At 38.0% G+C, this 24,903-nt stretch overlaps 1 protein-coding gene across 3 annotated transcripts in view; it reads left to right on the top strand.

Moving 5' to 3' along the window:
- The first annotated feature begins 5,308 nt into the window (after positions 1-5,308).
- TRIP4 (thyroid hormone receptor interactor 4) overlaps positions 5,309-24,903 on the top strand; it is a 51,980-nt gene continuing 32,385 nt past the window's right edge. The window contains exons 1-8 of one of the 3 annotated variants that reach the window (XM_070796643.1): positions 5,309-5,504; positions 10,281-10,450; positions 11,597-11,721; positions 13,015-13,227; positions 14,821-14,899; positions 16,526-16,655; positions 18,372-18,587; positions 21,939-22,065. In XM_070796643.1, coding sequence (XP_070652744.1) covers positions 5,404-5,504; positions 10,281-10,450; positions 11,597-11,721; positions 13,015-13,227; positions 14,821-14,899; positions 16,526-16,655; positions 18,372-18,587; positions 21,939-22,065 — 1,161 coding nt within the window. In that variant the 5' untranslated portion in view covers positions 5,309-5,403. The remainder of the gene's footprint in view (positions 5,505-10,280; positions 10,451-11,596; positions 11,722-13,014; positions 13,228-14,820; positions 14,900-16,525; positions 16,656-18,371; positions 18,588-21,938; positions 22,066-24,903) is intronic. The other 2 variants (XM_070796644.1, XM_019968688.2) reach the window with 2 other exon arrangements.

The following is a 24,903-nucleotide window of genomic DNA, read 5'->3' as shown; positions in this document are numbered from 1 at the left end:
TATTTTAAAAAGTCGAAGTGTTAGTCTCTCAGTCGTGTCTGACTGTGCGACCCCATGGGCTGTAGCCCGCCAGGCTCCTCTGTCCATGGGATTCTCCCCATAAGAATGCTGGAGTGAGTAGCCATTTCCTTCTCCAGGGGATCTTCCGGATCCAGGGATCCAACCTCGGGCTCCCACATTGCAGGCAGACTCTTTAGGGCCTGAGCCAATGTACCTACATAAAAAGAAATATTATTATAATAATAAAACATTTTCCCTAGACCTATATGGAATCAGAATTCCTTTAAAATATGTCACATCTGTTAAGGGTACATCCGTGACACGTAGTGAACATGACTTTAGACTAGGAACTCATAACTATTATTTTCTATCCCTATGCTTATCTTAATTACTTACAATACACCTTGGGAATGATTTTCACACGGTGAAGACCAGGCACAAAACCTGATCAGATGAAATTGCCTTAGGATGTACTTTGTTAAACCCACACTTGAAAGGCAACCCTGAAAGTGTAAGCATGGCATTAATTCTCTCCAATAAATTATGCTTGAACTTTCAGAATAAAGGCTACTTAGTGCTTTAAAAGAATCAACAATTACTTTACATTTTTGAATTAGAGAATCTAGACAGCAGATGAAATTAACATTATAATGGGAGGGATGGTATTGCAAATTATCTGTAGCTTTGTCTAAATCTTAGAGACTAAGATTACAGCCAAAGTCCTGTCAGAAAAATCAACAAGCCCCAGGGTTCCCCTCCTTGTTCTTTAACATCAGACCCCTCTCAGTACACAATGTTTCTTCAATGCACACCATTTCCTTTTCAGTTAAGTGGCTTCTATAAAGGACTGAATTACCCAGTTCCCAGATCCTTGTAGAGATTAGAGCTGCATAGAGAATCTGCTGGTCTTTTCTCTTAGTCAACATGCCAAGTAAATTGCTAAAAGTATTGCAAATATATCTTTACACACAGAGGCAAACTACGTATTACTGTATCTGTTTGTATGTCTGTCTTTTTAACACCAATTATAATAAGAAAGGAGGCATATTAGAGTAAAAACTTGGGGAAAAAGCAGTGATACTCAAAAATTCTTAATTTAAATGTTTGCTTTGGAAAAGTGCTTCTCCGTTCCCGTTAAATAAACTGGACAGTTGTGTAGCGTGAACCTGAAAATTTTAAAGGCCTAAGGCATTAAGAAGTTGTAGTATGTACAGATGAAATTTCTGCCTAAATTTATACAAACGAATATCCTTAAGGCATATTAAATAGGTGTGCTTGCTTTGCTCAGGCATAAATTTATTTTAATAAGTGGTAATATTATAAATGGCTTTACTTTGCATACATTACAAATAGAGAGTACAATCAATAACATATTCCTTGTGAAAAAAGAACATTTTTATCCTTGAGGACCTAGAATGTCCTATTGTACAAAAAGCTTAAGTTAGTCTGTCTTCAAGAAGTTATTCCTCTAGTAATGGGAAGAGAACATGTATAAAAACAGGTAAAGGATCTGGATAAGTTATAATTTGTATTAAATGTAGCAGATTTCTATGAAGAAACAAAACTTGTACCCACAATTTATGAAAATTCAGTCTTTCTTAAATGAGAAAGCCATATATTTTTCAAATTAATAAAATAGTCTAATCTCAACATAAATCAACACACATATGATTTTTATTATATCAGTGAAAACTAACATACAGTAGGAACAACATCCAATTAATGTAATTATTTAGTATAAATAGCCTAATGGGAATGAAAAGCCTATACATGTAACACAAAGCCAGTCAATTAAATTGACCAATGAAATATATCAGATTTCCAGAGAAAGCTGGCTAAATCTTCCCCAGTTTGTTGTCCCAGAGGAGAAGGGAGTAGCAAAAAGATCCTTAACTCTGGTAATTTTTAGTTGAAAAACCTTTAACTTCTTTTCTAAAAATTCCATTTTTAATTGGAGGATAACTGCTTTACAATATTGTACTGGTCTCTGTCATACATCAACGAGAATGAGCCATAGAAATACATATGTCCCCTCCCTCTTGAACCACTCTCCCACCTCCCACTCCATCCCACTCCTCTAGGTTGTCACAGAGCACCGGATTTGAGCTCCCTGCATCATACAGCAAATATCCATTCGCTATTTTACACAGGGTAATATACGTTTCCAAGCCACTCTCTCAATTCCTCCCACTCTTTCCTTCCCCCACTGTGTCTACAATTATGTTCTTTACGTGTCTCCACAGCTGCCCTGCAAGTAATTTATCATCAGTACCATCTTTCTAGATTCCTATATGAAAGTGAAAAGTTAAGTCGCTCAGTCGTGTCCGACTCTTTGCCACCCCGTGGACTGTAGCCCACCAGGCTTCTCCGTCTATGGGATTCTCCAAGCAAGAATACTGGAGTGGGTTGCCATTTCCTTCTCCAGGGGATCTTCCCGACCCAAGGATCGAACTCAGGTCTCCCACATTGCAGGCAGACGCTTTAACCTCTGAGCCACCAGGGAAACCGAGCCATATAAATATGCACCTTTCCCATATATACGCACCTTTTAACTTCTTAAAAACCAATAGAGAACTCATATTGAAGGTCATCAAAGCCAAATACCAGCACCTGTTTTATTAGTTTTTTTTTCCTCCCTCGAGCTTACAGAGTTCAGTTCAGTTCAGTAGCTCAGTCGTGTCCGGCTCTTTGCGACCCCATGAATCACAGCATGCCAGGCCTCCCTGTCCATCACCAACTCCTGGAGTTCACCCAGACTCACGTCCATCGAGTCAGTGATGCCATCCAGCCATCTCATCCTCTGTCGTCCCCTTCTGCTCCTGCCCCCAATTCCTCCCAGCATCAGAGACTTTTCCAATGAGTCAACTCTTTGCATGAGGTGGCCAAAGTACTGGAGTTTCAGCTTTAGCATCATTCCTTCCAAAGAAATCCCAGGGCTGATCTCCTTCAGAATGGACTGGTTGGATCTCCTTGCAGTCCAAGGGACTCTCAAGAGTCTTCTCCAACACCACAGTTCAAAAGCATCAATTCTTCGGCGCTCAGCCTTCTTCACAGTCCAACTCTCACATCTATACATGACCACAGGAAAAACCATAGCCTTGACTAGACGAACCTTTGTTGGCAAAGTAATGTCTCTGCTTTTGAATATGCTACCTAGGTTGGTCATAACTTTCCTTCCAAGGAGTAAGCGTCTTTTAATTTCATGGCAGCAGTCACCATCTGCAGTGATTTTGGAGCCCAGAAAAATAAAGTCTGACACTGTTTCCACTGTTTCCCCATCTATTTCCCATGAAGTGGTGGGACTGGATGCCATGATGTTCATTTTCTGAATGTTGAGCTTTAAGCCAACTTTTTCACTTTCCACTTTCACTTTCATCAAGAGACTTTTTAGTTCCTCTTCACTTTTTGCCATAAGGGTGGTGTCATCTGCATATGTGAGGTTATTGATATTTCTCCCAGCAATCTTGATTCCAGCTTGTGTTTCTTCCAGCCCAGCGTTTCTCATGATGTACTCTGCATATAAGTTAAATAAACAGGGTGACAATACACAGCCTTGACGTACTCCTTTTCCTCTTTGGAATCAGTCTGTTGTTCCATGTCTAGTTCTAACTGTTGCTTCCTGACCTGCATACAAATTTCTCAAGAGGCAGATCAGGTGGTCTGGTATTCCCATCTCTTTCAGAATTTTCCACAGTTTATTGTGATCCACACAGTCAAAGGCTTTGGCATAGTCAATAAAGCAAAGTAGATGTTTTTCTGGAACTCTCTTGCTTTTTCCATGATCCAGCAGATGTTGGCAATTTGATCTCTGGTTCCTCTGCCTTTTCTAAAACCAGGTTGAACATCAGGAAGTTTACGGTTCACATATTGCTGAAGCCTGGCTTGGAGAATTTTGAGCATTACTTTACTAGCGTGTGAGATGAGTGCAATTGTGCAGTAGTTTGAGCATTCTTTGGCATTGCCTTCTTTGGGATTGGAATGAAAACTGACCTTTTCTAGTCCTGTGGCCACTGCTGAGTTTTCCAAATGTGCTGGCATATTGAGTGCAGCACTTTCACAGCATCATCTTTCAGGATTTGAAATAGCTCAACTGGAATTCCATCACCTCCACTAGCTTTGTTCGTAGTGATGCTTTCTAAGGCCCACTTGACTTCACATTCCAGGATGTCTAGCTCTAGGTCAGTGATCACACCATTGTGATTATCTGGGTCGTGAAGATCTTTTTTTGTACAGTTCTTCTGTGTATTCTTGCCACCTCTTTTTAATATCTTCTGCTTCTGTTAGGTCCATACCATTTATGTCCTTTATCGAGCCCATCTTTGCATGAAATGTTCCCTTCGTATCTCTAATTTTCTTGAAGAGATCTCTACTCTTTCCCATTCTGTTGTTTTCCTCTATTTCTTTGCATTGATCGCTGAAGAAGGCTTTCTTACCTCTTCTTGCTATTCTTTGGAACTCTGCATTCAGATGCTTATATCTTTCCTTTGCTCCTTTGCTTTCCGCTTCTCTTCTTTTCACAGCTATTTGTAAGGCCTCCCCAGACAGCCATTTTGCTTTTTTGCATTTCTTTTCCATGGGGATGGTCTTGATCCCTGTCTCCTGTACAATGTCACGAACCTCATTCCACAGTTCATCAGGCACTGTATCTATCAGATTTAGGCCCTTAAATCTATTTCTCACTTCCACTGTATAATCATAAGGGATTTGATTTAGGTCATACCTGAATGGTCTACTGGTTTTCTCTACTTTCTTCAATTTAAGTCTGAATTTGGCAATAAGGAGTTCATGGTCTGAGCCACAATCAGCTCCTGGTCTTGTTTTTGTTGACTGTATAGAGCTTCTCCATCTTTGGCTGCAAAGAATATAATCAATCTGATTTCGGTGTTGACCATTTGTCTTGGCTCTAATAGAAAAGACCTGGCTCAAAAAAGCAAATAGAGGTTTTAAAAGTAGCATGAATCAGATATTAGACGACGAAGGGTATTATAAAGCCTCTACTACCGGAGAAAACCTTTACAGCTTTCAAGTGCTCTTTTAAGTGTTTTCAATAAAACCAGAACAATATAAAAGCTGGCCTCTTAGGTTACGGGGTATTGTTTTATTGTTTCCTAAACTGTAGTTTTAGAGACATTTGTATCGTCTTAGAATTCCCAGTTCTCGAGCCTTACATCCGACAATTCGGAAGAACCATGCGCAGATTGAGCTCCGGTTCAAGCGCAAACACCAGGAAGCGGGAAGAAGTGGGAGGAGGCATAGGTGGGAGGGATCTGCGTTTGGGGCGGTGCTAAGGCACGGGGCGGTGCAGGCTGGCGGAACCCGCGCGAGCGAGGTCGGTTTTGCTAGGGGCCTAGTCCGGTGTAGAACGCCGAGCTTTTCCATCCCAGCTGGTTCCGGCTCGGGAAAATGGCGGTGGCTGGGGCGGCGTCCCGCGAGCAGCTGGTGGGCTGGTGCACCGAGCAGTTGCGGAAAAGTTTCGGCCTGGATGTCAGTGAGGAGATCATACAGTAAGACAGGTTCGGGTCCGAGGCGGGAAGGAGCTCTGGGATGTGTACTGACTAAGCAAACGGGGAATCGGAAAAAGGACTAAAGAGTTGATGAGAATGAAGAAATTTAATAAAATAGGCTGCTGTCTATCTCCGAGCGCCGAATTTTGACCTCCGGCTTTATAGTTTAGCTTCTGGAATAGGGTGTCATGCTCCACAATCGGCTGGTGGGGCCTTCTTTTCCCAGGAAAACGCCAAATCCCTAATAATTAGACCTATAAGTCTAATTATCCTTCCTTATACATTTTGGAGAAAAGGGGCAAGCCAAGTTGTCTTTTCAGAAATTCCTTGCTCTGAACATTTTATCAATAGTTTACCCAGTCCTGCTTGTGTCAAATAGGGCCTGAAATTTAAATAAGGGTGGCGTGGTGCTGTGCAAAGATACCTCCTGACTTGGGAATCCCTGGTTCTATTTTCTGTGGTCATTCACCAGTTTTGGAACCTTAGGCAACTTAGCTTCCAATTTTGTACCTTAGTTTCCTCGTCTGTAAAATGAATAATTAGCACTGATTATCTTTAACAATTTATGATTCTTGTGAAGTGGAAGTAGTGATTTGATTTAATATCTGCTTGCAATTGATTTCTTTTTTTTCGTTACTGCATACCAAGTGCTGGGACAGCAAAGATGGTTGATGAGTTATGAGGTGAAGGAAGTGCAGGGTATTGGGGAGCATTGGAAAAAGGAGTCTGATTAAGGTTTGAGAAACTCCTAAGATTAATTGCAAGGGATGAATTGAGAACTAAAAGATAGGTAGGTGTCAGTGTAGAGTTCAAGAGTAGGGAAAAATTTCTACAAAAAGTGGACTTAAGAACCTAGAAGTGTTTCTTGATTTGGCTCCTTGCTCATTGATGCTGAAACTTAAATTGCAGCTGTAGGCCTTTTGTAGAAAGTTAGGTCAATTTCTGAGTTTGGGAGAAAATAGGCTTGTTGGCAATGAGAGAGTTAAGAGAGCCTATTTTAAAAGATAATTTTGAACATGGTAATAGATTATCAAAAAATCCCAGTTAAGTGAATATTGTATCACTTATATGTGGAATTCTTAAAAAGGAACGTCAATGACTTTTATTTACAAAACAGAAGCAGACTCCCAGACCTATATAGAAGACTAAACTTATGGTTACCAGAGGGAAAGGGGGAGGGGATAAATTAGGAGTGTGGAATTAACAAATACATATCCCTATATATGAAATAGTTGAACAACGATTTACTATATAGCACAGAGAACTACATTAAATATCTTGTAATAACTTAGAAAAGAATCTGAAAAAAATGTACATATCTAAATCACTTTGCTGTACACCTGAAACTAATACAAAATTTTAAATCAACTATATGTCAGTTTTTTAAAATTTTAAATATTTAAAGATATTTTTTAAGAAAACCAATCCAGCCAAATTGTATGGCTTGGCTTTACCCTTAGAAGGCAAGATCAAGCTAAGTCGTTTTCAGACATTTTTTCAAGCAGTAGAATGCTGTCAAATGAAATAATGGAGCTTTGTAATATATCAAACAGAAAAAAAATATCAGTTAAAAGAAAAAAAGATTGAGGCTATTTTTGATGAATCAACAATGGAGTTTGGACAGTTGCAGGCTTCTCAATCTCAGAATCCAGTTGTATTGTGTTGCTTATACAGTATTAGGAAATTTCTAATTCTCATAGATTGTGGTTTAATAGCTCATTTTGCAGCCTGAGATTTTCCTCAGTTAAACTTATCCACACAGTTGAAAGAGGAGTGATCAGAAATTTCTGTTTTAAAGTTGCAGCACTAAGTATGGCTGTACACTTGCTTGTATTTTAAAATATTTATAAATATAAGTTAGACAAGAATTGACCAAAACATAAAACAAGCACTAGCTACCTGTAATTTAGTGCTATTGGAACCACTTCTAGGTTTTCACTAGCTATAGCACAAGCTATGATGCCATGATGAAAGCATTTGCTGTATAGATTTGCTGTGCCTTGTCTTGCCTGATATTTAATTTAGAATTACCCAGCTATACTATAATAGTGTGCTAACTTGAACAGTTTGACGCAAGTGGCCTGAATTTTTTAAAAAGATAGCATAAAGCTGTTACCTTCCTAATCAGTGATTCATTTATGGAACATTAAGGTCTATACACAGAATTAGCAAAATAAACCTTGTTCCACAGTCTGCATTAGTTTTGGTTGGATCTGTTTTGTTAAGATTTGATGTTTAATACATTTGGATGTATGTTGGTCTTTATTATTCTTTGTTAAATATTTAAAATGACATTTATTCAATTGTTTCTAAAACTCTTTAAATAATTCCCTAATGCCTTGCATATTCCAGAGTTAAATGATACTTTGAGGTTCTTTGCAGCTATCTGAATTCTTGATACCAATTAATCTTTTAATGGGGCCTAGTAAGTTTGGGGATCAAGTTGATTAAACCTTAAAATTCATTAAAAACAGTTGTCTATTTTGTAAAAATTTGTATTTGATTAGAAGATGCTCTTAAGGATGCCCAAAGGCACAGGTTTGTTCTCTTATAGATTCTGACTCTGCAAATCAACCACCACATTAGGTAAAGAACCTAGTACATTTATTACCAAGGATGGGCAATTACATGATTTTTATTTTAAATTCAAAGAATATAGCATTATTGTAATAATTTTCTTGTATCTCATACCAGTATGTCTATATTACAGTTTCTTCAGATCATGCAATGCTGTCATGGTTTGATACCTGAATTTTTTCACTTCTCTAATGACGTAATATAGTCACTGTAGAAAACTAAAAAAAATCAGCAAAGGTTAAAGGAGGTAACCAAGATTACCATAATACCATAACCCAGAGATAACTCTATTTCTCTCTTAGTGTTTTTTCCTATGCATATTGTAATACATTTCTAAAATATATTCATTGTAAAGGAATAAAGAAAATAAAAACAAACCCAACTATTTTTAATCATCTCTCTTAGTGGTAATCATTTTAATGTGTAACCTTAGAAGGGTTTCTACAAAAAAGAAGCCTTTTTTCTGCACACAAGTGTATGGATATATACATTTCCTTTTATAGCAATTGAGATCATATACCGTATGGGTTGTCTTACTATTTCACTTTATATGAGAGCATTTTTTTCTCAGGTAATAGTAATTATTCAGGGAATTCCCTGGGGATCCAGTAGTTTGGACTCCCAAGATTTCACTGCTGAGGGCACAGTTTAATCCCTGGTTAGGGAACTAAGATCCCCCAAGCCTGGTGGCATGGTAAAAAAAAAAAAAAAAATAATGTAAACAAGTTAATAATTAAAAAAATAATAATTATTCAAACATTTCACTTTTAGTGACCGCATATTAGATTTTGTAAAGTCCAAAAACTTGAATTCATTTGCCCCTTCCATTAATGAAGGCTTAAATAGCCTCCAGTTTTTCTCTAACTCAAATAATGATATAGTTAACATTTTTGCATAAATTCCTGTGTCTCTTATTTCTTAGAGAGTTCTGTAAATGGAATTACTGGATTGTTTTTAAGGCACTTTCAGTATATTGTCTGATTGGTTTATAGAAAAGTACTGACTTGTACTCCTACCCCTTTTAGATTTCACTTTTAGAAACCCTTCATCCTATTTTCTTAAAGTAGATCTGCTCATTCTGATATGATGCTAATCTTTTTTTTTTTTTTTGCTAATCTTAATTTATAATTTTTAAGAATGTTAAATCAGTAACTGGTTAGCTTGTAGTATATGTTCATATTTTTAGCAAAAAAAGATTTTAGGTTTTACAGTATAAAAATTAAGTACTTTATATTGTTCCTAGGAAAATACAATGACTGCAGATGTGTAGTTATGGAAAGTATTCTTAAGTTTTTTAAAAAATAGCAGTGGTTTTTAACAGTTTATTGAGATGTAATTTTTGTTTAATAGAGTCACTTGTTCAAATGTAAAATTTGATCAGTTTTACAAGTATATGTAGCTTTGTAACCATTCCTCAATCAAGATATAGGTAGTTCTTGCTTTGTGCGGTAGTATGGAACCGTAAAAATGACCATGCAGGCTTAGACCCTGCAAAGTGATCTTAATTTAAAAAAAAAAAAAAAAGGACAATATTTTTGTTATTCTATGACCTTCAAAAATGTTTGTCAAAATGTTAAAAATTCTGCTATCAGAGTAGAGAAATTTAAAAAATAATAAATACTTATTTCGTACACTTAATTTTATGTTGGAGTCTGGTTGATTAACAATGCTATGTTAGTTTCAGGTATATAGCAAAGTAATTTAGTTATATATATATATGTGTGTGTGTGTGTATCCTTTTTCAAGTTATTTTCCCAGTTAAGTTAGAAAGTATTTCTGTGTTTAGGAAAGTCCCACAAGCCTAGCTTCAAAACACTGATTTGATTCTAGAAATAAAATTTGTTAGTTTCAGGTGTACAGCAAGTGATTCAGTTACACCTGTATATTCTTTTTCAAGTTATTTTCCCATTTAGGTTAAAAAGTATTTCTATGTAAAGGACAGCCCCACAAGTCTATTTTCAAAATACAGATTTGATTCTGGAAATATAAGAAAACATGAAAGTTAGACTATGAACTAGTTGGCATCAGTCTTTGTCCTAATCAAATTTATATCCCTAGCGTCTAACCTTGAACTTGGCTCAAAATAAACACTCTAATGGATTAATAAATGTTTTTTACTACCTTGATCTCTGTTATGATTATTGAAAAACATAGTATAAACTAACTTTGTTTTAACAACTTATTTCTTTGCTTTTTGAGGTATGTTTTGTCAATTGAGAGTGCTGAAGAGATACGAGAATATGTTACTGACCTCCTTCAGGGAAATGAGGGCAAAAAAGGTCAATTTATAGAAGAGCTTGTAACCAAATGGCAAAAGAATGATCAGGAGTTGACTTCTGATGCTCTGCAGCAGTCCTTCAAGAAAGATGGTAGGTTAAGTTGATGTGATTAACTTAAAGGTTGAAATATTGGTAAATTGGCTGGTTTATAGGACCGCATATGTTCTATCACCCCATATTCCCTCACAGCTAACTTAAGCAGAATCGTGCTACATGTTTTTAGTTCAGTTCTCTTGTTGTATAGTTGCTAAGTCATGTCCAACTCTTTGGCAACCCCATGGACTATAGCCCTCCAGGCTTCTCTGTCCATGGAATTCTCCATGCAAGGATACTGGAATGGGTTGTCATTTTCTCCTCCAAGGGGTCTTTCTCACCCAAGGATCACACCTGAGTCTCCTGCATCATTAGCAGGTGGATTCTTTACCACTGAGCCACCTGGGAAGCCCAAGTTCAGTTCTACTTGATCTGTAATGAATATTGTTTTAGTTCAGACTTTTTCAACTTAGAAAATATCACAAAAACACTTGTTTGCAGAAACAGTTGTAGCTTCAGAATAACTTGAAAAATTTTAAACATGGATTAAAGAAAAACTTAGTACAATAATGTAAGTAAATGTTGACCGGTTTCAGTATGAGTAGCATTTACAAGTAACTAATAAGTTAAACAGTACTAAAGATGAGCACCAAACTAAATAAGTCATTATTATTATACAGTCTAAAATGTCAGATTTTAATTTAACTTCTGTGTTTTTGGCTGTACTACATGACTTGCGGTGCCTTGGTCCCACTACCAGGGCTTGAGCCCTGGCCCTTGGCAGTGAAAACTCGGGCCACTGGGCAACCAGGGAATTCTATTTAATTTAACTTCTTTTTAAAAAAATTTTTATACTCTTTTTTTTTAATTGGAAGATGATTGCTTTACAATGTTGTGTTGGTTTCTGCCATGCAATGTAAATCAGCCATAAGTATAATTTAACTTCTTAATGTTACCCAGTAGTCTTTATCATTGACTGTAATCTTGAAAAATGATAGTTTGAATTTAATTTAATTGTGATTTGAGAGGAAGAGATAATTTAAAAACCTGCCTGACTTCTTGACTCTAAATATTAAGCATTGCCTTCCCTTTATTAGCTATTAACTTACCAATGAATCCTACTATTTCCAGTCTGTCTATGTACATATATATATACACATACACACATATATGTTTTTTTCTTCTTCTTTAAATAAATGTTAGATGGCCAGAGATCAGGAGACCAGCTGAAGAGGAGTAGGCGGAAAGGGAGAAACAAACAGGAAGCGCCTGCATTTACTGAACCTGATACAACCACAGAGGTCAAAACACCTTTTGATTTGGCCAAGGTGAGTGCTCAGAAAATGAGGCTTTTTCTGGCTCTATGGAAAAGATGAAACACCTGATACATTTCAGAGAGCAAGGGATATACATTGGTCTAGAATGGCAACTTGCAACAAGTGCATGAATTTCAAAGAGTGATGATGATGGCATATTCCTTTCTATATGGTAGTTTGGTTGTTTTTTTTTTTTGCAGCTTGATTAAATTAGTATTATAAGGACATCTTTTAGAGATTATAGATAGCTTTGATAGAAAATATTTAAGGAAATGCACCAGGGCTTCAATTTCAACATTTTTTGTGGCTTTATACTGAAAGAATTTGAACTCTGGCTGTTTTAAGATGTTCCTGTTTTAGAACATTCACTTCTACCACCACTGTCATCATTATTTAGCATTTAGAGCTCTTTCTTAGTCTCTCTTGGCTCCCAAAGTAGCCCCATGAGGTAAGCAGAAATATTTATATTCAGGGTAGTTAGTTATGCTAAGATGGAAGAGTGAAAGTGAAGTTGCTCAGTCGTGTCCGACTCTTTGCGACCCCATGGACTGTAGCCTACCACGCTCCTCCATCCATGGAATTTTTCAGGCAAGAGTACTGGAGTAGGTTGCTATTTCCTTCTCCAGAGGATCTTCCCAACCCAGGGATCTAACCTGCGTTTTCTGCATTGTAGTCAGACGCTTTACCATCTGAGCCACCAGGGAAGTAAAAGTAGTGATCAAAAAATTCATTTGTGGTGACCGTGCAACAACATGTGGAGAAGGGTTTCCAAAATAATGTGAACTTTAAAAAAAAAATTGTCTTAAGCCTTTTGTTAATTGAAATAAAATGAGCAAAGACTGTCATAAGCAAAAGAAAAAATATGAATGACCAATAAACATTAAAAATGTTTATCCTTACCAGCAATTAAGTGACCAGTTTGTCCCCTTAGTTGCCTGGACTCTCCTGGTTTTAGCACTGAAAAGTCCTGTAGTCTGAGATTTCCCCTGAGTCCTGGGCCAACAAGGATGGTTGGTTATGCTACTAGTAATCAAATAAATACATGTTAAATCCCCTGAGATACTACCTATCAAATTGTCAAAGTTTTTGTTTTTGTTTTTGACCATACCACTCAGGTGTGAGATCTTAGCTCCCCAACCAGGAATTGAACCCATGCCCCCTGTGTGGGAGCTCGGAGTCTTCACTACTAGGCTGCCAGGGAAGTCCCTATAAGTTATTATTGAATAGAACTGAGGTTGTTCTCTCCTGACTGCTTTCATTGTCATTAATTATTTGATGTTGTTTGTGATATCTTTGTACCCTTAGGCACAAGACAACAGCAGCTCCTTGAAGAAGAAGACAAAGTTTGTCAGTTTATATACGAAAGAGGGGCAGGACAAGCTTGCAGTCCTGATTCCAGGTCGCCACCCTTGTGATTGCCTGGGCCAGAAGCACAAACTGATCAACAACTGTCTGGTCTGTGGGCGGATTGTCTGTGAACAAGAGGGTTCTGGCCCCTGCTTATTTTGTGGTTCTCTGGTAAATTGTTTCTCTCCTGTTTTACTATGCTTTGGTTTTGGTTTTTTACTATGCTTTTGACTTTATTACACCCCTGGTAAGTTCTCTTTTTCTTAGTAAATTTCTTCCCTAAGGTGCCCAGTAAATAAAAAAAAAAATTTTTTTTTAATTGAAGTACAGTTAATTTACATTGCTGTGCTACCAGTAAATTCTTATAACACGAACTTTAGTCAAAAACTCAAGGTGATACGCTAGAATAAGGCCTATTTGTGAGAAGGACTTTGATTGCATACAGTGTGAGGAATCCAAGTCTTGTGTCAGATTAAATTCAATTCAAGAAAACTTTAGGGCCTGAAACATTAAAAATTTTTGTCAGGTCTCAGATGTGGCTCATATTTCTAGAGATGCAGAGTCACTGTGACATAATCCTCAGGTCTTTATAGCTTGTTTTTCCAGAACACCTTCTTTTTATAATGCTGCATTATCTGAGTGAGTCATCTCAAAAGTGTAGCCGTAATTACAGACACCTGAGTGAGTTGTCTAGAAGGCTTGTTCTGCCACTTGAGCTGACTGGCAGAAACAGTGGCATTGCTATTGGTGAAAGCATATTTTGTGTTGCTTTGTTTTCCCTTGTCTTGTGGGGCCTTTAAGTTTTCAATATACTCAGATAATAAGTTGATTGACAGTGGATGACCTGAAAAATGTAGTATCTAATATCAAAAATGTTCAGAAAACAACAGCAAATATCCTCCCATGTGGGGCTTCTTTTTGCTAGAGAAATACCCGACAGCCGCTGGCCGGAACTCCATGTGCCACTCAGGCAACTGCTAGCAAGTACAGTGTTTTCTGTTAGGTCCCTTGGATCCTTCTGTTCAAGAAACAAAGTAACGTAAAGCAGATTGGCCTTGAAGTCGTGCAGTTTTATTAATTAAGCTTAGTATGAAATTGTTTTTAAGTAAACTCCTTTTTTGAAGTAAAATACTTTCTTGTAGTGATTTTATAATATAATTTTTTCTTTGCTTAATATGTTTATTACTTTACTAGTAGGTAATGTTTGAAAGCAAAGAAACAAAATACATGTAAAAGCTAGACTAGTTTTCACTGTTGGCACTGTATTGTGCTGCTTCTTTTGACTCTTTTTAATAAGACACTTGTGGGGCTTCCCTGGTGGTCCGGTGGTTAAGACTCTGTGCTTCCATTGCCACATGGTGCAACTAAAAATAAATAAATAAGAAACTTATAATTTCACTTGTAAGACTTGAATTTTATGATTAGAAATGGAAGATTTTTAAAAATATGTATTTTTCTGTATTCTTGGTGGCAAATTTTTGTCTTTTGAAAGTAGGTTAGCCTTTTTTTCTTTAAACTAGTCATTTAGGGACACTTGCAGTGAGATCAGTTTTTTTGTATGGTTCATAAAAGAAGAAATGGAAAGAGACTAGGGTGAAACTCATTTGGATATATATTTTTTGGTATATTTGTCTTGATTAAAAAACACTGACAGTCTTATTATTTTATTGCTGTATCTAATGTGTAATTTGAGGTTACTTTTTAAGTATATCAAGCACACAGTATCTTTTAACTATTGGATCATGTGTTTTGTCTCTTTATCAGGTATGTACTCATGAAGAACGAGATATTTTACAGCGTGACTCAAACAAGAGCCAGAAACTACTGAAGAAGCTCATGTCAGGTAGGCAGTAATCTTTCAATTGGATCACTGTGGTGATGGACCTGCGATGATTGTATCTGTGATTATTTCTCTTACTTGTATCCTGGTATGTAAGATGGCAGTTTATTTACTCATTTATTCTCTAAGCATTTAAAAAAAAATATTCTTATTAAAACCACCTAACATTGAGCAGGAGAAGGCAATGGCACCCCACTCCATTACTCTTGCCTGGAAAATCCCATGGACAGAGGAGCCTGGTGGGCCGCAGTCCATGGGGTCACACAGAGTCGGACACGACTGAGCGACTTCACTTGCCCTTTTCACTTTGATGCATTGGAGAAGGAAATGGCAACCCACTCCAGTGTTCTTGCCTGGAGAATCCCAGGGACGGGGGAGCCTGGTGGGCTGCCGTCTATGGGGTCGCACAGAGTCGTACACGACTGAAGCGACTTAGCAGCAACAGCAGGGTCATTATTACGAAACAAGTGGTTCTCAGTGCCTTTTTTCTTTGGCTGCTTTGAGTCTTCATTGCAGCATGGGCTTTCTCTAGTTGTGGTGGGTGGGGGCTACCCTCTAGTTCTGGTGCTTGGGCTTCTAATTGTGGTGGCTTCTCTTGTTGCAGAGTGTGGGCTTCAGTAGTTATGGCACATGGGCTTAGTTTCCCTATGGCATGTAGGATCTTCCTGGACCAGCGATCGAACCCTTATCCCCTGTATTACAAGGTGGATTCCCAACCACTGGGCCATCAGGGAAGCCCCAGTTCTTTTCTGATATTCAGAACACAAGAATCAATCTCTCTTTTTTTTTTCTAATTTTAAAAGAAGATTTGACAGGACTTTAAATAGGCCTAGAGTTTTAGGTAAGAGAAAGCCTTCATTATAGCCTAGTTGCTTTCCTAATACATTTTAGATCTTGATGCTATCATAATTTATGGCTATCCTTTCTGATATATAGATTTATGGTTTGTTGTCACCAGGGAGATAACACATGGACCGAGGAATGGATGGTGGGCTTTAGAGTTAGACCTAAGGTTAAATCTTGTTTCCACCTTTTAATTTCTAACTTAACCGAACTTGGTGAATTTATTAATGTTTCTGAACTTCAGTTTCTTTGTCCGTAAAATAAAAATAATAAAAACTGTCTTACAAGGCTATTGTGAGAATTAAGTAATATAATATGTAATTTTATAGTCATCATCATTGCTTTAACACCTGATAAGTTCTCATTATTGATTGCTGTTCCTTTCCTGAAATTTCTTCTCTTTTTTCCCTTTGTTATTTAGTTTTTAACTTTGATATATAGAAGTAGTTTAAAGATGATATTTAGCCCTACTCAATGAAGTTTTTCATTAGTAAGGCATTTTTATGTTGTTTTATTAAATAGTCTGTTACCTTTAGTAATCCACATTCCCATAAGGAAAGGAAAGAAGTGGATCCTTAACATTGATTGAGAACTTACTATGTTTCAAGTGCTGCTTGATGCCTGAGGAAGTTAAGCCTGGCCTGTGGTACCTGTTTGTTTTCCATTAAAATGAAGACTATCATTAAAGACACAGCCATACCTTCTGATATTTTTTTCTTTGCTGCACATGATACAGCTAATTTGTATGATACGCTGACACCATTTGATTTCCTTATTGAATTTCAGGAACAGAGAATTCTGGGAAAGTGGACATCTCTACCAAGGACCTTCTTCCTCATCAAGAATTGCGATTTAAATCCGGTCTGGAGAAGGCTATCAAGCATAAAGACAAGCTGCTAGAGTTTGACAGAACTAGGTATGATGTGATTAGAATTAAAAAGGCTAAGAAATAGAGTAGTCCATTATTTTGGCACTTTACCTACAGCAAAAGAAGAACAAACGCTCTGTGTAGGAGGTCAGCCGCTTGTTTTTGAATCATGTTTGACTAAGATAGGCTCGCACCAAGAGGACCTCGCCTGCAACATGTTTTGTTTCTTGTCAAATGCTAGTGTACCCCCTGGAAAGTTGATTTGGATGGAATTCCACACTTGTTTCACTTGAAGCCATTCATTAATTCAGTCAACATATGCTGGATACTCCATAAGAAGCTGTCTCTGGGAGAGTTAATACCATCTCATGGGGACACATGTCTTACTCTTCCCTTTTTCCTTTGACACTAAATTTATTTTGTGGTTTAATAATGTCCCTAAATTGAGCTTTATACTCCTGTGCTTTATACTCATTTAGCCCTCTCACCTTTCTTTAGGAGACAGGTTTATGGATTTGTTAGTTCTAATTTTTTTTCTTCTTTTGGGCAAAATATGTGTTGAAACCCAATTAATGGTAAAAAAAAATGTTTGAAGAGAACGTGTATGCTCACTTCTCAAGTAGCCATGTGGGAATCCTTAGAAAGACCCTGAATCTCTTAATGTGGCAACTGAATATGTCTGTTCCTGGCATTATAATCCTTTGGTTATATGCACCTACTACTTTCAAATCATTCGCTAGGAATACTTGAGACATACTTTGAAAGCTATTCCCTAAGTAAGCCCATCACAAGATTTTTAAATATCACTTTTACCCTTACTCAGTGCAATTTATCATTAGAAATAGAGCACATTTTTTGATAAACAGAAACTGGAAAAGAGTCTCTCCCTATTGATGCCAGTGTGTTTCCAAGGGCACCAATTTCATTATGTAAGTTTGTGTATAGGACCACTCTCAGTCTATTTTAAAACTTTTATAATTCCAGCCAAGTCCTGGAAAATTGAAATCAGTATTTCCCTATGCCTGTGTATATCACTAATTAGTAATTATTCCTTGGAGACTGATTTTGTGATTTGGGAGTAGTCACTTCTTTGAGGCCCAGGTTTATTATCTATAGAAGGAGAGAGTTGGGTCATCAGGATTCCCTCTAGTTCTTAATTTCTTTGTTGGTATGATCTTAGAAATAAGCCTGATTGTCTTATCTTGGAACTTGGTCCTTGTGTATTAAGTGAGGGACTGGGGATGAGGTTGTGGAGGAGGTGGTGGAAACTGATGTGTTGTAGTAATGCAGTCATAAGATATCCTAAGAATAAGCTCCAGGACTGAGAGTCCAGGATAGAAGTCCAGTTTCTAAGCGAAGTGGGTCTAGCAGGAGTAGTCTAGGTCCAGATTGTAGAAAGACTAGGTTATTGAGTAAGCTGCCAAGACATGAACTCAGAGGCAGCAAAATGACCCGTAAGCCCAGTTATAAGGTGAGGGCTGGGCTAACAGGAAAATAGGAGGACAGTGGATATGGTGCTGTGTCTTTTTCTGCCCGAGGGTGAGACTCGTTCTAAGAGCTGAGCCTGCAGTGGGAATAAGGTATGTACAGAAGCTGGAAATCAGAGCTTGACCTGGTTTGGGAACATTCTGGAGCATCTAAATTTGAAATAATAACCTTCAGGACAGCATTTCAGAGTGAGCTACTTGTAACAGCTTCCCAATAGTCAAATCCCTGTTTGTTAACAGGTGACCTAATTGCCATGTGTTCTTTTTCTTTCCTTAGCATTCGAAGGACCCAAGTCATTGATGATGAGTCAGATTACTTTGCTAGTGATTCTAACCAGTGGTTGTCCAAAATTGAGCGGGAGGCCATACAGAAGCGAGAGGAGGAGCTGAGAGAATTTCGACATGCCTCTCGGCTCTCTAAGAAGATCACCATTGATTTTGCAGGCAGGAAAATTGTGGAAGACGAAGATCCTCTAGCTGAATATCACAGCAAGTAAGTGGGCAAAACCAGAAAGGTCTGAGAGAATTGAGGGGTTTTAACTGTAAAGGATTTGCCCTCCCCCCAGCCCTGCCCTTTAATGGGTTTGTTATTTTTATTAATTTTTAAAGTAATATATTCATTTGGAGTAGAAACATGGATGAGTAACTAAGAAAATTTTGAAAATGGGCAGTGAGGGTAACTTTTCCTATTAGATAACTACTGTGGTTTTATAAAAAGTTGTTTTTAAAGCAATGAGGTACAGTTTGGGCACAGGAATAGATAAATGAGATGAAATAGAATCCAGAAAAAACACCTGTATGTCTGCATTGTGTGTGTATAGGTGTATGTTTATAGTTACATAAAACTTTTCTGAACAGTAAGAAAAGGATTAAATAAATGAAGGGCCACCAGCTTTGAAAAAAAATCTGCATTAGATCTCTTACCTCAAAAAAAAAGTCTGTACTTCAAAGTATGCTGTGATAATAAGTTTGACTAAAGAGTTAAATGCAAGAGAATTCCCTAGTGGTCTAGTGGTTAGGACTCTAAGCTTTCACTGCTGGGAGTCCCAGTTTGACTCCTGGTCAGGGAACTAAGATCACATAAGCCCTATAGTGTCACTTCCCCCCACACCAAAAAAAAGTTGAATACAAAAGAAATAAAAAGGATCAGAAGGAAATAAAATAGTAGAAATTTATAATATAGTTAATGTCTTGGTATAATAAAGCTCTTTCTAAGCAAGATACAAAACCCAAAAGTCAAAAAGACTAAGATATTTTAAATAATGTAAATAAGTACAAGACTGAGAGAAAGCATTTTAAAGTTTTAACAGTTCAAAAAAGCAATACTCATACTATATAAAGACCTGCAAATTAAAAAGATATATCCGATGGAAAAATGGGCAAAGGCTAAGAACAGATAATTTACAGGTGAGGAAATGAAAATAACCAATAAACATTTGAAAAGATGCTCAGCTTCTTATTAGGGAAATGCAAGCTTTGAAACATAATGTATCATTAAGTTGTCTGAAATTTAAAATTTATCATATTGTATAATCTGTGACCAATAATATGAATATGTTCTCTTACTGTGGAGGGAAATAGTAAAATGTTCAAGTCTCATCACCAAGTATGAACCCTAATAGAAACTCTAGGTTTTGGGGATAATGATGTGTCAGTGTAGGTTGATCAGTTGTGACAAATGTATTACTCCAGTGAGGGATAGTTGCTAATGGGAGAGGCTGTGTGTAGGGGTGGCGGGGGGCGGGGGCGGGGGGAGGATCAGGAGGTAAATGGGAAATCTCTGAATCTTCCGATCAGCTTTGCTTTGATCCTAAAGCTGCTCTAAAAGTAAAGTTTATTAAATAAAACCTGCATCATGGTCGGTTTCAGGTTATTAATATGAAGTCACTGAATATAGAGTTGAGAAAAGGTGAATGTTAACTCTAGCATAGCACTGAAAAGAAAGCGTGTGGATATCTTGTTCCACATGTTTTGGAAATGGCATACATATCTCTGTCTCTCCTCTCTCTCTCTTACACACACATGTGCACACACATAGAGAACTGGATACAGGCGAACACAGTAATGCTCTACTCGACCCAGTCCTTGACCTTTCTCTTAGATTTGTGGCAGATCCATCATAGATTTTTCCTAAACAGGTTATTATCTCCTTAAGGCAAATTTTACCACTAACTTCAGTAAATTTGTTTTCAACTATTGCATGTATGATACACAGATATAAGGAAAAAATTATTTCTGGGTGAAGGGTATAGGAGTTTTTCATTTTATATTAATTTGTGTTTTCTTGTTTTCCATAATATGCATGGATCGTTTTTATAACAAAAATCATTTTTATGTTCAATAAAAAGCAGTACAGCCTTTTAGAAGTAAAATTGGACACTATCTCAAAATTCAAATTGTGCATAGCTTTTGACTTTTTGACACTAGATACCAAGATGCTAGTTTCCTCGTCTGTTTCTTAACAACAACAACAAAAAATAGTTGCCATTCTGATACATAAAAAATGGTAGTTCACCATAATTTTTATTCACTTTTTCCCCCCTTTGGTCGTATGGGAGTAAGTGTGAGCATTCTAAAATGTATTGATAGCAATTTGTATTTTTTCTTCAATAGATTCTGGAGTTCTAGGTGTCCTTAACCAGTGTACTGTGTCTTAAATCTGTTTCCCTCCTTTAGATTTCACCATCCCTGTCCTATTTTAGACTCACTTCTTACCTCAAATTCTTGTACTTTTTGTTTTGTTTTATCTTAGCTTCATGTCTTTGTTTCTGCTCTTCCCTTGCTTTGGAAATCCTTCCTCCCAAGTTTGCCTTTCAAATATCTGCCTCCCCTTTGAACCTGATTGGTACAACACATGGGATGATAAGTAGCAACTACCATATGGATTGTATCTGTCTCATAGTAATAATTACATCCTCTCATGTTTAGTTTACCATTATTTTAGCTGTCTTAAACCTGCCACTTAGAGTCAAAGCTTCCTGAAGGCAGGAAAGCCCTGATCTCTTTCTCTTTTAAGTGCCTTGTGTGTAAGAAGTTCCTAACAAATACCTCTTTAATTGTATTCAAGGTCAGGTTCAGCCTTCCCTGCTAGTAGAACCTTTTCATTATGTTGTCCTTTAGAATTACCATCATCCACAAAGGTTTGTCAAGCAGGGACATGGTAGTACAGCAGCAAGTAATGAGGAGCTGTAGAGCAGAGTAAGATACAGTTCCTGCAGGACCTGTGATCATTTACTAACCAAGAGGACTAGTTCCATAATCTTTAACTGAAATCATCACATTCTTTTATAGGTTGAGAGCCAAATATTCATAGCCAACACCATAGACAAAGGATAACATGGGGTATATTTGGTGACTGTTTAAATAGTAAGTGCTGCAGGACTTCAGAGAAAGGAATAAGTACTTTTGTGCTGTGTGGGTGGAGGGACTGCTTAGAAATTCTGAGCCATGAAGCCATGAAACAAGCATGGAGGAATGGGAAGGGACTGTTGAGCAGGCAGAAGAATAATTGAAGGTGTTGAGAAATAGTCTTCCCTAGACTGTTTCCAGGCAAGTTTTCTAATCTTGGCATTTTTAATAATGTTGTTAAAAAGATGAGTGATTATAATGTGCACTACCTATTTTCTTAGTGTTCTGAAACTTTTACTAACTCCTCTTCCTTAGGGTTCTTGGAGTGAAGAGAAAAGAAGGGGAAGTTAATAGGGGGAGCAGGGAAGGTCATCCATAGATCCCTCTTTGAATTTCAAATTCTGTTACTAGTGAAGAGTCTTGTGTGTGTGCCAACTAAGCATATTCTGAGCATAGGACATTGCCAATTATTGCATCCTTTGATTTGTTATCACAGACTAGATGAGGCAATACATGCCATTGCCAATGGAACCTTGAACCAACCAGTGACCAAATTGGATAGATCTTCTGAAGAGCCTTTGGGACTTCTGGTGAATCCCAACCTGTACCAGCCCCCTCCCCAGGTTAGTGGACCTTTGCTCTAACGGATGGTGAGAAAAGTTTGGGCCAGATATTTCTTCTTTCAAGTGTGCCTGTTTCATAGGCTGTAGACACCAATCTGCTCTCTTAATACTCCTACACATCTTATTCTCTGACCCAGTTTGTCCAAGTTTTTTTTTTTTGCAGCACTTGTGACAAGTTACCATTTGCGTATTACCCAAGAGAAGGTTTTGTTAAGTACGCTAGAAGTTTAAGGGCTTCCCAGGTGGCACTAGTGAAGAACCTGCCTATGGTCTCAGTGCAGAAGACCATAAGAGACGTGTGGGTTAGAAAGATTCCCTGGAAGAGGGCATGGCAATCCACTCCAGGATTCGTGCCTAGAAAATCCCATGAACAGAGAAGCCTGACAGGCTACAGACCGTGGGGTTGCAAAGAGTCGGACACGATTATAGCAACTTAGCCCACACACACACATAGAGATTTAAAGAATACTCCCATGGTTCTTTTGTCAATGCTCTTTGTTTGTCTTTTATAGAATGTGGGTAGTCCCCTAGTGTTGTATTGTAAATTAATACATTAATTCACTTACTCATTGTTGTCATACATTTTGACATTAAGTACACTGAGCATCTAATGTGTATAATCCCAGAAGTACGTGATCAACCAGACACTGCTTCTGTCCTCAAAGAACTCATGGACTAGTAGTGGAAAAGATTACATAGGCAGTTTTAATATTGATAAAGATATAAATAAGTACAGTGGAAACCCAGAGGAGGGAAAGACAGTTGAGAGGAATAAAAGAGGCTTTTACAGGGAAGCTGGCATTCATTAAAAGTAAGTATCCAAGTAAATGGTGCTTGGGGATGGTGGGGAAAAAACAGTCCAGTCAGAATTAACCGTAGGAGCAAGGCACGGGAAACACACACACACACACAGCTGAACAGTGTAGGGGAGGACTGGGAGTGGTGGCCCTCTGCACAGTCAAAATGTGTGTTTAAGTTATAGTTGGCCCTCCATAAAGTAGTTCCACAGCCACAGTAGGTTCCACATCTACAACCAACTATGGGTCATGTAGTTCTGTAGTATTTATTATTGGAAAGAAAAACCCCACGTATAAGTGGACCCACATAGTTCAAACCTGTGTCATTCAAGCATCAACTATATAGAGAATAGTGAATTTAGACTACAAATGTAGTATTCATAAAAGGAATTTTCATAGAAATAGAGTGGGGTTAAGTAGGTAGAGTCAGATCACTAGAGAGTTAAATGTTCAGCCAGAAAGTTTTCACATTTTTATTTCATAAATATGAATCATAGAATGTTCTTAAGCAGAGAGATGCAATCAGAGCAGTGCTTTAGACAGTTTAGCTGGAGATCCTCATGCAGCACTGTACTTACCCAGGTTCTTTGCTGAATGCCCGCATGCGTGCTCAGTTGTGTCCGACTTTTTGCAACCCCGTGGACTGTAGCATGCTAGGCTCCTCTGTCCTTGGGATTTTCCAGGCAAAAAATACTGGAACAGGTTGCCATTTCCTACTCCAGGGGATCTTCTCGACCTAGGGATGGAACCCGAGCCTCTTGCTACTGCTGCATTGCAGGTGGATTCTTGACCACTGTGCCACATGGGAAGCCCTTTTGCTAAGTGCTGTGAAATTAAAAGGTAAAAACCCTTGAGGTTTTTAAGGACTTCAAGTTTAATGGGAAGATGTGTTTGAATACAGAGAATTTCAGTTCCTTAAGATAATTGCTATAATAGACACATGTCATTAGGAAAGAGATCATAAACTCACAGGAGTCACAAAAGAAATGGTTTTGAGAAGAGACTTAAGGGATGAATAAGCAGACAGATTTGGGGAGGGACTTCTAGGTAGATGGTATAACATGTACAAAGGCTCTCAGCAGCTTGAAAGCACGGTAGGTTGGGAGACCCACAAGTAATTAAGTATTCTTAGAGATTAAACTGTACTATTAAGTGTATTAGTTTCCCAGGGCAGCTGTAACAAAAGACCACAACTAGTTGGCTTAAGACAACAGAACTTCATTCTCTCACAGTTCTCAACACTGAAATCAAAGTGTTGGCGGGCCCCCACTTCCTCCACATGTTCTGTGGGAGAATGCTTCGTTGCTTCTTTGAGGTTCTGGTGGCCTTAGGCATCCCTTAGTTTATAGCTGCATCATTCTACTCTCTGCCTCTGCCTTTATGTGGACTTCTTCCCTGTATGTCTTTGTCTCCAGGTATTCTATCCTTTTTTTCCTCTCTCCTTTTGTAAGAGAATCAGTCACTGGATTTGGGGTTCACCCTAATCCAGTATGACTCTATCTTATCTTGATTACATCTGTTGGCAAATAAGGTCAATTTCACAAGTTCTGGGAGGACATAAATTTGAGAGGGATGCTACTCATTCCAGTATAGTCAGTCAGTCAGTTCAGTCGCTCAGTCGTGTCCAACTCTTTGTGACCCCATGAATCACAGCACTGTAGGCCTCCCTGTCCATCACCAACTCCCAGAGTTCACTCAGACTCACGTGCATCGAGTCAGTGATGCCATCCAGCCATCTCATCCTCTGTCGTCCCCTTCTGCTCCTGCCCCCAATCCCTCCCAGCATCAGAGACTTTTCCAATGAGTCAACTCTTTGCATGAGGTGGCCAAAGTACTGGAGTTTTCAGCTTTAGCATCATTCCTTCCAAAGAAATCCCAGGGCTGATCTCCTTCAGAATGGACTGGTTGGATCTCCTTGCAGTCCAAGGGACTCTCAAGAGTCTTCTCCAACACCCAGTTCAAAAGTATCAATTCTTTGGCGCTCAGCTTTCTTCACAGTCCAACTCTCACATCCATACATGACCACTGGAAAAACCGTAGT

This window comes from Bos indicus, chromosome 10 (assembly GCF_029378745.1).
Source record: "Bos indicus isolate NIAB-ARS_2022 breed Sahiwal x Tharparkar chromosome 10, NIAB-ARS_B.indTharparkar_mat_pri_1.0, whole genome shotgun sequence".
NCBI lineage: Eukaryota > Metazoa > Chordata > Mammalia > Artiodactyla > Bovidae > Bos > Bos indicus.
This window is presented reverse-complemented; position numbering and strand designations above follow the sequence as displayed.